This window comes from Pagrus major, chromosome 17 (genome assembly GCF_040436345.1).
Source record: "Pagrus major chromosome 17, Pma_NU_1.0".
NCBI classification, from domain to species: domain Eukaryota; kingdom Metazoa; phylum Chordata; class Actinopteri; order Spariformes; family Sparidae; genus Pagrus; species Pagrus major.
Window position 1 is genome coordinate 15,318,626 of NC_133231.1, and position 14,432 is coordinate 15,333,057.

The 14,432-nt window shown below is 38.8% G+C and overlaps 3 protein-coding genes across 5 annotated transcripts; 2 read left to right on the top strand and 1 right to left on the bottom strand.

The window, feature by feature from the left end:
- Positions 1–1,559: 1,559 nt before the first annotated feature.
- Positions 1,560–2,941, top strand: tyrobp (transmembrane immune signaling adaptor TYROBP). Its single transcript, XM_073485209.1, has 5 exons — positions 1,560–1,669; positions 1,760–1,780; positions 1,877–2,014; positions 2,112–2,185; positions 2,283–2,941. The coding sequence occupies exons 1-5, from the start codon at positions 1,633–1,635 to the stop codon at positions 2,337–2,339; spliced, it is 327 nt and encodes a 108-aa protein (XP_073341310.1). The 5' UTR covers positions 1,560–1,632; the 3' UTR covers positions 2,340–2,941.
- A 226-nt stretch (positions 2,942–3,167) lies between these two features.
- Positions 3,168–7,084, bottom strand: LOC141011876 (uncharacterized). Of its 2 annotated transcripts, XM_073485208.1 has the most exons (11): positions 6,877–7,084; positions 5,404–5,524; positions 5,258–5,316; positions 5,088–5,120; positions 4,920–4,967; positions 4,637–4,684; positions 4,457–4,507; positions 3,848–4,270; positions 3,725–3,763; positions 3,580–3,651; positions 3,168–3,355 (listed from the first exon to the last, which is right to left on the bottom strand). In XM_073485208.1, exons 2-10 carry the CDS (start codon positions 5,445–5,447, stop codon positions 3,593–3,595), a joined length of 804 nt encoding a protein of 267 aa, XP_073341309.1. In that variant the 5' UTR covers positions 5,448–5,524; positions 6,877–7,084; the 3' UTR covers positions 3,168–3,355; positions 3,580–3,592. The 2 variants fall into 2 exon arrangements, with proteins under 2 accessions (XP_073341309.1, XP_073341308.1); XM_073485207.1 differs by having other exon boundaries at positions 5,404–7,084.
- On the top strand, positions 6,290–13,097 carry LOC141011874 (casein kinase II subunit alpha-like). 2 transcript variants are annotated; one of them, XM_073485205.1, is made up of 15 exons: positions 6,290–6,372; positions 7,101–7,192; positions 8,080–8,155; positions 8,336–8,464; positions 8,549–8,660; positions 8,741–8,842; positions 8,946–8,996; positions 9,123–9,182; positions 9,315–9,398; positions 9,487–9,597; positions 9,710–9,811; positions 10,817–10,917; positions 11,008–11,156; positions 11,293–11,382; positions 12,246–13,097. In XM_073485205.1, exons 4-15 carry the CDS (start codon positions 8,364–8,366, stop codon positions 12,359–12,361), a joined length of 1,179 nt encoding a protein of 392 aa, XP_073341306.1. In that variant the 5' UTR covers positions 6,290–6,372; positions 7,101–7,192; positions 8,080–8,155; positions 8,336–8,363; the 3' UTR covers positions 12,362–13,097. The 2 variants fall into 2 exon arrangements, with proteins under 2 accessions (XP_073341306.1, XP_073341307.1); XM_073485206.1 differs by lacking the exon at positions 6,290–6,372 and adding an exon at positions 6,845–6,862.
- Positions 13,098–14,432: the final 1,335 nt, after the last annotated feature.

Below are 14,432 nucleotides of genomic sequence, written 5' to 3' on the forward strand. Positions count from 1 at the left end.
TTGTCAAGTCATTTATAACAGGTCATGAGTTTCTCACCGAATAGTTAAAGGTAGGGAAGGCAATTCTGGAGAAAGATAATTGATTGTTGAGTCTCATTCCCAGGTCGTCAAACACCTACACTTTGGGCTGGTATCCGGACAGAAATTCTGACCCAAAGCATCAGTAATTGATGACCTGGGAATGAGACTCAACAATCAGTTATCTTTCTCCAGAAATTCCTTTGCTACCTTTAAGTCATTAATAAAGATTTTGTACAATATTACGTCATGTTTTTAATTATAAGCATTGACAAGTTGGTAAATAAGTGGATTTTTATCCAGCTCTTTTCTAAAAGGTCAAAGGTCAAGCGACCTACCAGAGGAAAAGTCCAGATGAACCAACAAGCTTAAAATAAAACTAGAATGGCACTCAGTAGAGCGCATACCTCTGCCAAGGCCCACCAGTCCCCTTTATACATTTGATTGTTTTCATTAAGATCAATGCATTAATCCCTAAGAAATTCATTACAATGTTGAAAAACACCCTATCTTACAATGTTGAAGAAAGTGAGAAGAAATTCCTGGATCTGCACCAAAAGTTAATGGGGTCTATTCTGGGCTGAGACACATCCTCCATCCAAGTTTGGTGGAAATCCGTTCAGTAGTTTTTGTGTGATCCTGCTGACAAAGCAACCAACCAACAAACGGACACAAGTAAAAACATGACCTCCTTGGATAAATTGTCCTGCTAGGGGAAGGATTTTTCAAAACCTAGCAAACAAAAGGTTGTTCTCATTAATTGTTTACACCTGACATATACAGTATTAGTACATGATGATGCTTTTTCAATTGAGGCGTCTACATAAGCTTCTGTAGCAACTTGTTTGAGAAGTGTTTTTAATATTATGGAACTTTATACATGTGCTCCTGCTTTATTAATAAACCTTTTTATACTTTTTGTTGTTGTTGCCTGTGTATGCGTACTTTTCACATGGATTCTGTATTTTTATATATTTTACCACTGGAAATATTGTGTCATTTGTAGTTAGACCTCAAACAAAGAGGTTTCCTTGAAAAAAATAATGAAGGCATGCTTTCATTTCGCTGACAGTACAGCTTCATTACAGATAAACCTGTGGTTTAACGATGGCTCTCAGGCTATAGCAGTGACTGTGGCCTGCCACCTACACTAAACCACATGTCATGAGGAAGCGCTCTATTTGGAGATACAATCGCATGTATTTCAGCAGAAACTGCAGGTGTAAAGGAACTGACCTTATTACAGTTTCTAATGTTGAAAATCAATATACAAGCCAGAAGGCCTGAATCCTTATGGTCACATGTGACAGGATTTTTGTTTATGACTAGCAACGCTCACATGAATGTGATGTTACGGAGAAGAGACAGAAACACCAGCTTCCTCTTCTTTCAGCGGACTCCCTCCTCTTCCTCTTAACACAGTCACATGCTGACAGCTGCCACACAGCTGCCTCGGACACTACTTCCTCTGTGAACCCTCCCATCGCAGACATCCAGCACTTTGTTTATGGGTGCGACAACACAGCCATTTGAAAGAGAACAGAAGGACAGGTGGCCCTTGACCTCTCCTTCCGATTTCCTCCTGTACCAAAAAAAAACAACATCAAGAAGAAGATGTCTGACGCCCTCTGTATTGTGGGTTCGTTGTTTGGTGAGTGGTGTCTCTTGTGTGTGTTTTGACAGTGAACGACTGTAGCTGTGATGTTTTCATCTGATGTTTTACAAACTCTTTGTCTTTCAGGATCTGCAGAAGGACAGCAAGGTAATTATCTCTCCTTAACATGTGGCTGCTCTGGGATGCTGGAATATGGTGATGTGAGTTTTGGTTTTGTGTTACAACCTCGTCTCTGTTTCACAGATTGTGGTTCCTGTTACGTAATAAACATTGGATCAGTAATAGGCATTATTGCCTCTGATATTGCCTTGACCATCTTCATCGCTATTTCTGTGTTCTGCTTTGCAACTCACCACAAGAGACGGAGGGACGCTCATGATGGTGAGCACTAACTTTATGTGTACAGCTGCTTATGTGTGAGAATGTTCTTGCTCGTGTATCAGGTTGGCATTGACACTTTTTTTTTTTTTTTTTACAGGTAGGCCTAGTAGAAATCTACCACCATCAGTATCAAAGAAAATGGCAACAGAGGTCACAGAATCCCCCTATCAGGTAAGCATCATTTAAGCCCTTAAAGACAAAAAATCTTTGCCAGGTTGTATTTATGAATCATCTGTTTTTGCTTGAATTGCTTTGACTTTTTTTGTAGGAGTTACACGGAGTCCAGTCAGATGTGTACAGTGAGCTTCGGCACTATAGGAAATGAAACAATGGAAAAATCACAACGTCTGTAATTATTTTCTCAAGCTACACAAACTCTTCTACACACATCTTCTTAGCATTTTAGGGAATTACATACAGTATATGTACTGTATATGTATTTTGCATGTAACTGATTTATATTTTGTGTTATGCTGAACGTGATGTTCGCTGTGTTACATTCTTTTTCACAAATCTTAAGCTGTCTTAAAATATGTATTTATATTGAACTAATTGTAAATTAAAACCAAGGAAATGAAGGATGCATTCTTTACAGTCTCTCTCTTCTTGTGTTTATATTTCAGGAGAGAATTTAGACATTATACACACACATTATACAAACTTTCCATTTTTCAGCTTTCAGTATACAAAGCCTTCAGATGTTGAGATAAAAAGCGACACATTTCAGCCTTCAGATAGACCTCAAATAAATTCTGCTCAAAATCAGAATCCGAAACAAATGCAAATACACTTGCAAGAGATTTGTGACACCACAATCTCCTTACCAAATATTAAACTGTACTCTGTTTAAAGGTGCAATATGTAAGTATGTAACTGCTCTTGTTTCTGTTGAATATGAATAAAATGTGTTTTTCGATGATTAAACAAGTCAATTAGGCTCGTCTTAATTAAAGTTAAAGAGGAAAAACTTAATTTTAGAAACTGTGCCGTGTATAACAAGGAAAAATGGGCTAAGAATAATTCTTTGTTATCATTTTTGTGAAGTTATTTTGTTACTTATTAGACTAAGGCTAAAAGGGCTTGTTGAATGTATTGAACTCGCCACTCTCACACATCAGCCAGCTGAAACTACTACCACAACTATCTGACCCAATATCGTCCAAACCTCTTTATTTCTTAAATGTTTTCACATGGTCACATAACAAAACAAAAATAAATCCATATAAAAGTCTAAATTTGGATGAAAAAGTCCCAGGAGCAACTGTATTTGGAAGCAGCCTGTGTGCATCATATGACTCAACAGATGGCGGCCTCTGATTCATTATGAGGAAGGAATAGAATCTGAAAAAAGATCGGAAAAACAATTCTTATTCAACATTACATTCATACCGGATGATTAATGAAGACGGATCTGGGAAACGTCTCATCCTCTAATTAGATGAGGATGGAACGTAACTAAATTAAATTTACATTATGTGGTAAACATAACAACATGTCATGAGTTGTTGGTGGACAGAGATATAAGCAGAAAACACGTGTCTGATTCAAATGCAGAGGAAACAGACCTCTGTATGATCATCAGGAGGCTCTGTTCCTGCCTGGAACAGACAAGCTACTGGGCCTGTGCTCTGCAGGTGCTGATGGCAGAAAGAGTAATTACAAGTGAGCAATGTCACAATATTCAGTTATGTGGGGAGAAACAGTTCTTACCGACTGGATTAGTTTCAGAGCTGATAATTTCTCTGGTTTCTGTGGAAATATTAAAATCAATTTTTCAGCCTTTGATTGCTCACAACATAATCCTGAGAAGAATTTAGTTTTATGTAATCTTACCATCGTAGTCTGTGTCTCCTCTGTTGTCCACTGGAGTAGGTCTTTGGTTGTTGTCCTCCACACTATCCTGATCCGCCAGTTCTCTGTTTCGGCCTGGAGCCAACATACCCTTTAATCCATTAGCTCCTCCTGGTGTTGCCTTTCTCTTGAGATTGGAGCTCAGATTGGCATTGTCAGTCACTTGATCTCTGCTTAAATGGACGAGTTGACCGTCCACCGTCACTCCCTCCCCGCTGTTCGGATCAGTCGGCTCTCTGCTCGCTCGGTGTTCCCCGGGTGGCCCATCGTGCTCTCTGCTCCCCTGGTCCTGAACCAACCTGCTGCTCATGTCCATCGGCTCCACATTTCCTCCTGCTTTCTTCTGTGATGGTACCTTTACTTTCTCCACAGCTTGAGGAATCATGATCTCATAGCTTTCTGGGTCTTTGAATAAAAGTTATTGCAATATTTTACAACATCTTCATCAATATACTGGCTGCACTTTTACAGACATTGGGATGTTATTAACTTCTGCTTTTATCAGATGTATCAGGCCTTGAAATATTAACTTTTATCTGTATGAAATTAGATATTTATTTCCACATTTTACATGAAATAAAGCCCACATACCTTTAAATCCATTGGTGTCAAAGCTCTCTGTAGATTTTGCCTCTGACACATCTGTAAATGAGACAAAATACTACTGATGACAAGAACTATAAATGCAAAGCTGTTTGTAATTTGATGTGTGGCATGTGTAATATGACTATTTGGAAATCTTTTAATGGGAAAAAAATCACAAAAATGTACCTTCAGACTCTGGCTCTTTCACGGGTTTACTCGGAGGCTTTTTGTATGCTGCAGATATGAGTAAATATATGGTGATAATCACTGGGGTGGTCATATATATTTGCTTGGTACACCCTGACGTGCAAACTAAATGATAAAGAAACAAAATGTACATCTGGTCTGTTGTTGTCTCTGGTCATTTTATCTTCATGGGGAACAAAAACTACTTTGAGGATCTGGTCAGGTGAGCTGCCTTCCTGTTTTAAAACCGAACACATGGTTACAGTACATTTGTGTTACAGACCTGTCACAGGTGCAGGTATGTTCTTTGCAGTCGTTGTGCTCAGTGCATCTATAACAACATAGTGAAAAGGTTATGTGACAAAATTCTTAGTGATTTAACAGTTTCAGATGGCTATTTTGCATAAATAAAACATAAAGTGACTTTTAAAAATGACCTTGGTAATCTCACCATTTAGGAAGCTTAACACATTTTCTCTTCGGGCTTGAGAAGATAGAAAGGAAGGAAAAAGCGTCATCACTACTGCCATATTAAATACAGCTTAAACATGCATTACAAACGTTGCGTAAAGTCAAAATAAAATGTGATTATTTTTTCTCAAGATCTTCAGATGGATTTACCTCTGATGGGGGTCGTTACCACCGCAGTTGCAAACAAAAGAAGGAGACAACACGCGAAGCTGAAACAAATAAAACAATTAATTCAAAGGTTGAAATGCTTATACAGAATTTTATGGCAGTGTCAATGACAAAATAGAAAGACTTACAGCTTCATTGTTGACTTTGGTCCCCAGCTGTGTCCACTGTTCATCAGTGCTGTCAGGCTTTTTATATACCGCTGCTTTATCCTGATTTTCCACCTTTAATAGCTCCAGTTAATTATAGATTCTGACCAGATGTATCAGATTGAGTTGCAGTCAGTGACTATTTCTGTGTGTTTAACAGTGCAAGACTGGCAACAATCAGGCTACAGGATACATTTACAAGGGCCCATTCATTATATCAATTCAAGATGAAAACAGAAGATCTCACCACTCAAACTCACATAAAGGATTAGCCTTTCTCTCTGGTATGTATTGATTACAGGTGGTCGGCCACTTCAGGAAAATGCCCCCTGGCTTGTTCTATCCTTTGAAATGATGCCACAGACCTTGTATTGTTATCTGTCACTATTTCACCATTGTCCATTTACCCTGTCACCTGTATTTTGTCCAAACAAAGACCTTTTAAAAACAGGCCCTACTGAGCACAGTCTGGAAAAGTCTCTCTGTAGAGATATCCTGAAAAATGGAGAGCAGGAGGTTGTGGGAGTTAAGAGATGATGTATAGATATAGTTATGTTACTGTATGTTGTTATGTAACTGTTTGATTTGCAATCTCATGTACTTTCTCCATTATATATTTTAAAAAAATGAAACAATAGGAGGAAATATGGCCTAAACAGTGTTAAATCAGGGCCTGTGGTGGTCAAACATGTTGCTAACAGTGACGTTCTGGTGAATTTACACCGACTGTGACTAACAAATATTTGAAGTAACTATCACAAAATGACTGAATACACACGCAGACTGACTGCAGATAAAAGTTTGTGCTTGTATCAGACCTGTTGGTGGCAGAGAGAGCTACAGTCCCCCCATGAAAAAGAAAAAAGGAGAGCGCCCTCTGTGGGAGAGGCTATTCGCACTAAGCTCTTGATCCCAAGCATCGCCATATTGACGTCCCAACAACGCTGAGAGGTAATCGTGTTATTTAACCGCAAATCGTCGCAGGTTTGGAGCCACTGTTCAGTGTTTTATATGTGGGGGAAAGCTGGGAACAAGTCACACAACCGCGGTGCCGTCCTACTGTTCGATCACAGTGTTTGTAGGGTGTTTTTTCAAGGCGTTGTCAGTCAGTATGCCTCGCCAGCCTAGCCAGCAGGCTATTCACTCCCCTAGCCTGCTAGCTTAGCACTTTTTAGCTTTAGGAAATATCTTTTTCGAAGCTAGTTGTTCGCCTTTTCACTAAAAACGACCGCCAGAATGTTTTTCCTGGCTGTTTTGACGCGGGCTGTTTATTTCTCGCCGTGAAAATCTCATAATGTAGCCGAGAGCTAGTTGTGACTTTCCAACCGGCTTTTCCCTCTGCTGTTGACGAGCTAATGCTAACTAGCCAGCTGCCCGGTTCGCTTGGTAGCTAGCTGTTAGCTTGACTGCACTTGTGCAGGCCTTGGGCCACAGAGGGTTTGTGCGTACACTCACCTTTTCATTAAAGTACTAAGCGGGCAAACCGGCTGTAACTAAACGAGTGGTTTGTACCGCAGAGACCCTTTGTCGATTGGATGCTTCTCATAAACCCATTAATTTATCGTTGCCTCGTAGCTGTACTGGCTTGCATACGCTAGCTCACATAGTTTGCTCGTGTTTGCTTAATTGACAGCATTGATTTTAATCAACCTACTTTCTGTCCTTTTTTTTTCCAACAGGAGATACTGCCTTGGTGTAGCCCCCAGTGATGACTGTATTGAACCCTGTACCTCCTGATTAGACTGGTTGGATGCCCCCATTTAACACTCAGGTTTGTATATTTTACATGCCACTGCATTTAGACACATTAAACACCGATAATTTAATTTTGATTTGTGTTATATCTCTGTTAAATAACATGCTGCCATTTTAGTCGGTGAGATTGTTTTTTTTTACCTTCCTGTAGCACGTTAAAAACATGTATACTTTCAAATGAGTTTCTCTTATTTAGATCAACATCCTGTGAAACAGTGGGAACAAAAAGTTTATGTGAAAATCTCTTAATCTTTGAACGTTTCTCAGTCCTACATATGTGGTTGAACTCATATGGATGTTTGGACTGTAGTAGGGATGGGATGATAAAAGATTTAATTGCAGATGGTGATAAAAACATAGATTGGTTGCGGTGAATTTTCATTATTGAGATAATCATGAATGTCCTCACATGACTGACTTGAAAAGACTGTCTGGCTCACTGGTGTACAGTCCTGTATTGATTTCCTGATTTATTTTGAATTGCCTATGTGTGTCACCCCGGCTGAGGGCATGCCTTGTACATTGCATCCCCCCCCTAAAAAAAAAAAAAACAAGTTAAATCCAATGTTTGTAAATGACAGGGAGATGAGGGTACCACTATTAATTTGTCCTTAATTTGTGAAGGGGGACCTTAGGATATATGGTTGCTTAAGATTTTTTTTTTTAATTGTTTTTCAAAAAAAAGATCTGCATCCCATCAGTGACGCAATAAAAACATTTGTTTTCAAACAAAATGTTAGGTTTAAGTGATTGCAGTAGTTTTAAGAATGTTTTGATGATTATCGGAATAATATGAATCACATTTATGTTGGACGGGGTCATCGTGACATTAAATGATCATATCGTCCCATGTGTAGACTGTAGTAAGCCACCTGTGTGTTTTATATCTTTATGCCCGTGTAGCTTTCTTACCATAAAGGCATCTCAACTGCTCCTGTTCCGATTCATCGATCACATCATCCTGGAGGGAACCTCCCAGGTAATGTGCTGTATGGTAATTAGATTACGTTATATCACCTTAATTTTAGTTTTCTGTTATCCTTGAGTGCAGACCATTGTACATTAGTACGCAGTTCTTGTGAATTGACTGTTTTCTCAGTTGTTATCTTTGCTGTCATTTTAGGTAACTCAGTTTTTTCAAATGTTTGTTTTGTTGTAGGAGATTTAGAGAAGATCCTGTGTAGAATATGTCTGGCCCTGTCCCAAGCCGCTCTCGAGTTTACCCCGATGTAAACACACAGAGACCTCGGGAATATTGGGACTATGAGTCCCATGTTGTTGAATGGGGGTAAGTGATTGCCTCAGTTTTATTTGTTTTATTTTTCTTTGTTGATAATATCTCAGCATTGTTCAATGTGGGTTTTTTTTTCAGGAACCAGGATGACTATCAGCTAGTCAGAAAACTAGGCAGAGGCAAATATAGTGAAGTGTTTGAAGCCATAAACATCACAAACAATGAAAAAGTGGTCGTCAAAATACTGAAGGTATGTGGATAATCAGTTGATTGTCCTGATTATTTGATTTGATTTGCAAATGTACTTCACAAGACTGCCTCTGTTCCCAGCCTGTCAAGAAAAAGAAAATCAAGAGAGAAATAAAGATCCTGGAAAATCTGAGGGGTGGCCCAAATATCATCTCACTGTTAGATATCGTCAAGGATCCTGTGGTAATTATTATCCTCTTTTTTTGCATTGTAAAAATGTAGCACTTAAGTATGTGCAAGGTTTCATTCATAATCACACATTTGTTCGTGTTCTTTTTTTTATTAGTCCCGAACCCCTGCTCTGGTCTTCGAACATGTGAACAACACAGACTTCAAGGTAAATATTGCTGCTTTTTGACTTTTACATTTTTTTTACATTTGCTAATACTGAATAATTTTTTACACATGGCATATTTGTATGTATATTTGTATTCACACATTTATATTATTTATTTTCTTCCAGCAATTGTATCAAACCCTATCTGACTTTGACATACGGTTCTACATGTACGAAATCTTAAAGGTAAGAAACAGCCCTTTGCACGCTCGATTTGTTACGCTCCATTTCATGGTCTGCATTGGTTGTTTATTATTTGCCAGAAACATACAAAGCTTAAAATCTATTAACATCTTTTTTTCCTTTTAAACCTGATAGGCTCTGGATTATTGCCACAGTATGGGCATTATGCACAGAGATGTCAAGCCACACAACGTAATGATCGATCATGAACACAGAAAGGTATTGTCTCACATGCTGACAATTTCCCTCATGTAACATTAACTCATTACAATTTTTGAAAATAGACTCACTTTTTTTCTACTTCCAGCTCCGCCTAATCGATTGGGGTTTGGCAGAATTCTACCACCCAAACCAGGAATACAACGTGAGAGTGGCATCCAGGTACTTCAAAGGACCTGAACTGCTGGTAGACTACCAGGTAAAGCTCCTGTACACAACTTCGTCAAAATGGTGCTTTGGATTTATATTATTAAAGGAAGAGAGAATTAGTTTGTATTGTTCAAGCCTTTTCATCCCTCTCTGATTTGCAGATGTATGACTACAGCTTGGACATGTGGAGTTTGGGTTGCATGCTCGCCAGCATGATCTTCAGAAAGGAACCGTTCTTTCATGGTCATGACAACTACGATCAGGTAGGAAAAATCAGGTCTCTTTAATGCATTTTTTGATGACTGTGGTCATAAAACTGTGGCCTAAAGAGAGCAGTGTGTGGTGTTGTATTTTTGTTCAACCTTGCGTAATGCATATTATTTACGCGGTCAAACCACTTTCTTCTTACACTGAATAGTTGGCTACATCACAGCTCTGCTTGAGCACCAGGATTTTAAGTCTTTCTCAAAGTTATCTCAGCAGTTATGAGTGAGGGTGGACATATTAATTAGTAACATTTCCCTATTTTGTATTCTGAATGTAAAACAAAAGGGGGTAAAAAACAAATGTAGGTGTGTACCCGCAGATACTGGTCATAGCACATTTTACCCCCTTGGATGGTGTTATTTGTGTTGTAGGTTTTCCCTACCTACGCTTAAGCATTAAACGCAGCATTTCCACTTTATTCCATGGCACTCCTGGCTTAGTTTTTCTTTGTGCCTGTGACACTTTGTTTGAAATGGTGTTTGAGTTCTGTTGGTGCGCAGTAGCACAGAGATTGAGCTCCAAATATTTTTCTAGTCACCAGACAAACCATGTGTAATTTCTTTAAAAAATTAATTAGTTTTACCCTCAACATGACACTAAGTCTTGCCTGTTAAAAGAACGTAAGTTTGCGGCCATTAAAATGTCATAATTTAATCATAACGTTAACGCTGCAGATGACTGTAGGCAATGTAACAATCAGAGGGATGTCCAATGGTTCAGTTAGGTTTGATGATTAAAAAAATCTTCTAAAACTGTACAGATATTTTCATGAAACATGCACATTGTTGATTTAACGGCACTAATTCACATATTATTAGGTTCCCACAATTACCTATTTTATTGACGGTGTATACTCTCCATACAAACCCACTACCTATCTAACAAAAACACTGTAGGCTGCAATAGAATCCAGACCCCTCAATACCTTTCATATGATTTCATGAATTTAAGTTATAACTTCACTCTTTCAAGTGTATAATTATGTTTCTTCTGTCTTGCAGCTTGTGCGAATTGCAAAAGTACTGGGCACCGAGGACCTGTACGACTACATTGACAAGTACAACATTGAGTTGGATCCACGGTTCAATGACATTCTCGGAAGGTAAAGCATTGTAGCCGTTTGAATGTTTGGACCTATATTTTGGCTGATGAATACCTCACATTAACACCCGATTCACCGTTTGTTCTCCAGACACTCCCGCAAAAGGTGGGAGAGGTTTGTGCACAGCGAGAACCAGCACCTGGTCAGCACAGAGGCGCTAGACTTCCTGGACAAACTGCTGCGCTACGACCATCAAGCTCGCCTCACGGCCAGAGAGGCCATGGATCATCCCTACTTCTGTAAGTTTCTTTTTTTTTTTGCACATTCTGTTTATTTCCCTGCTGCGGCTTAAAATCCTTTTTTTTTTTTTTTGTGTACTATGTTAAAACATGTATTTTGGTTTATTGCTCAAACCCACTTCTGATCTGTTCTCAGATCCCATCGTTAAAGATCAGGGAAGAGGGGCCACTCCTGGAGGGATGGCTGCCAGCTCCACGCCAGTCAGCTCCTCAAGTATGATGGCCGGTAAGTAATCGTGCTCAGAATGGACAGCCCCGATTAAAGAAACGGTTTACATTTTAAATGTTATATGTCATAATCTATTTAAGAAAGTTAGATCTCTAATTTGCAGCCTAAGTAAAAGTCAGATTGTGAAAGTCTGCATAGGATGTTACATCTATAAAGCTGCATTTCCACGAAAGGGACCAGAGTCTAAATTAGGTCCAGGGTCATTATTTTACCCCCCAAATAGTCTCTACTCTGGGGGGTAGTACTTTCCCAAATTTGGGGGGTGGAGCCTGCAGCACTGAACATTTGTGATTGGTTGAGTACTCGCAGCATTTTACTTCAGCCATCATTTGTAACAATCTGCAGTCGCAAACGTTTTTTTTAAATTATTATTATTATTATTATTATTCATCATACTCCGACGCATCAACATGGAGTTATCGAAAAAAGCTCATGACAGATGGCTGACGTTCATCGTTGTCTAGTCGAATGTAAAAATTAGTTTAAAAACAGCCATTGGCTTTTCATACATCAGTGAACTAATTTGCCTAATCTTCACGGGTCTTTAGACCATGGTGACAACCGGCTGAAGCAACTTTATTGTTGCTCAAACAGTAGTTCCTGGGAGTAAAAGTTTTGGTTAGTTTCATTGAATAAAGCTCCATAATCTTACTATTTTTGCGGGGCCTCAAATGAGACATAAAACTTTCTTTGCATGCATTTTCAGATGATCCTTTTACAATAAGGATCATCTGAAAATGATTTCAAAGAAACTTATCTCACAATACGACTGTGTCTTTGGTTGCCATTGAAGTTAAAGCTCCAGTTTGAGATTGTGATGACGTATAAATATGATTAATGAGCCTCCTTCTGTCTCCTAGGCATCACCTCAATGTCCTCCTCGCAGCCACTGGCTAACATTGCTGGATCACCCGTCATCTCTGCTCCCAACACTCTGGCCACACAAGTCCCTGCAGCCACCGGGGCTCAACCCTGAAGCCACTTCCTCACCTGTGTTTATGTGTGCTCATGGCCATGTCCTGCCTAGCTCTCCTAGCCAGGGCCATGGCTCCCCTTTTTATGTTGGAAAATAACAAAGAAGATTTAAAAAATTGCTTTTCACATTCAGTTATATCTTGACACCTGGACTTGACAGAAATGTATTGTTGCACCTGTCAGGCTTATTAGAATTAATTTGGGTGTGTTATTTGACAATGCCATTGTCTAGAAATTCTAATAAGATGTAGACATGAAGAGAATGGATAATAAAATTTATTTTGTATGTTCCAAATATACAGTCTTGCTTGAAACTGTTTGATGGGGATCCTGCTGTATTACACTGTGAACCTTTACACGACTTCACAAAACAGAGTCAGGAACCCGGTGTGCCCCACCTAACAGTGCTCGCTGGTTGCACACGACATGTAATGTGCAGGAGTTGTTGGTGTTTTGAAGTTGTTAGATGCTATAATTCTTTAATTGGACTTTTTGTAGATATTCTACAGTTACTGTCAGGTTGCATGCACCCAATGCTGAGTATCACAGGGTCAATAGTTTGCCAATCTTATGTTACTTTCACTTCTATATGTGTATGTATGTGTTCATGTTTGTTTTTTATGAAGTCTCTTACACATGATTTTGATTACATAGACAATTTTGTAACTTTTTTGTTTTATGTTGGGAGGAGTCATCACCTACAAAAACAACTTCAAAAATAAACAATTTAAACAGGGTTTTGCAGGGACTACATGTTCTTGAGTATACCGTCCGTTGACTGGTTGCATTGGCACTATGTGAGTGAATTCAAAGCAGAGCACCGTAGTCCGTGTATCCCACAAGATAGTCATCCTTTGATAATTAATTTTAGCACCAAATAAGTTATGTAACAAAGTGGAATCCCCAGTTTTTCTTAGCGCTGTGTTCATAAATTCACATCTCTTATTCTGCTTTGAACAAAGTGAGTGTGCAGTGCTTATATCCTTAATCTCTCTCTCTCTCTACATAGTCTTTTAATTTGCAGAGGCAAATGATACAAGCTGAATGTGCAAAGCAGTGAACCACATTTAGGCACAGCTGTCTGTCCTCGCCAAAAAAGGGGGAGTACATGAACACCTCAGACCACATTAGACTCCAACTAGTTACAGTAAAGTGGAAGATATGTCTGCATGACTCATGCATGTTCCCTGCTGAGAGAACAATGAAGGCTGCTGCAGACCAGGCAGTGACAAAACCAAACTGGCTTTTCCCAGTACACTTACACACTTAGATGACTCCTGCCATTACATATGAATCAGACCTATGGTCAACAGGTCACTTATAGTTCAGCTCTGCAGTTGAAGCCCATTTTACGTTCACAGCATCTGACTGACGAGGACAAGTATTGCTGCTACTGTCCCACAAGGATTGAAGCTGTAATTAACCCTCACCACGCTTATTCACACCTAAACTGATCCAACAGACTGAACTGGCTGCACAGCTTTTATGCAAACTGCATCATTAAAGCGGGTTTTAGACGTGTTTTCAAATCATGCTGCATTCAGGTGCTTCTCGTATGTGGGAAATTACACAAAATAAAAAAAACGTATCGAGCTAAAGTGAGTTTGGTGAGCCTGCCATTGACAACAAACATAAATGTCCTGTATTTTATCTAATGATTCAAGACATGGTAACATTGTAAAGTAATGTAAGATGTAAGTAATTTAAGATGTAAATGTTGCAATGCACAAAATGCAAGAGATGAAAAAAATAAAAAAGATAAGTTCATAATAATTATAAACTTTATTTATAGCACACCTTTCAACAACAAAGTCACAAAAACATAAAGTAAACGAAATAAAACCTAGAATTTATGATAGAAAAAATTAGATAAATATAAATAACAATAGCATCAGATTAAGGAAAAGCCATAAAGTAAAATAAAGTTTTAAGAAGATATTTAAAGGAGCATACCTCAGTTTGCCGGCCTGAGATCCTCAAATAAACCCAAAAATGAAAATTCAGTCAGTATCAGTCAGGTTAGTCCACAAAACTTTTCTGTAGCTTCACAGCAAACAAACAGGCTAACTGAA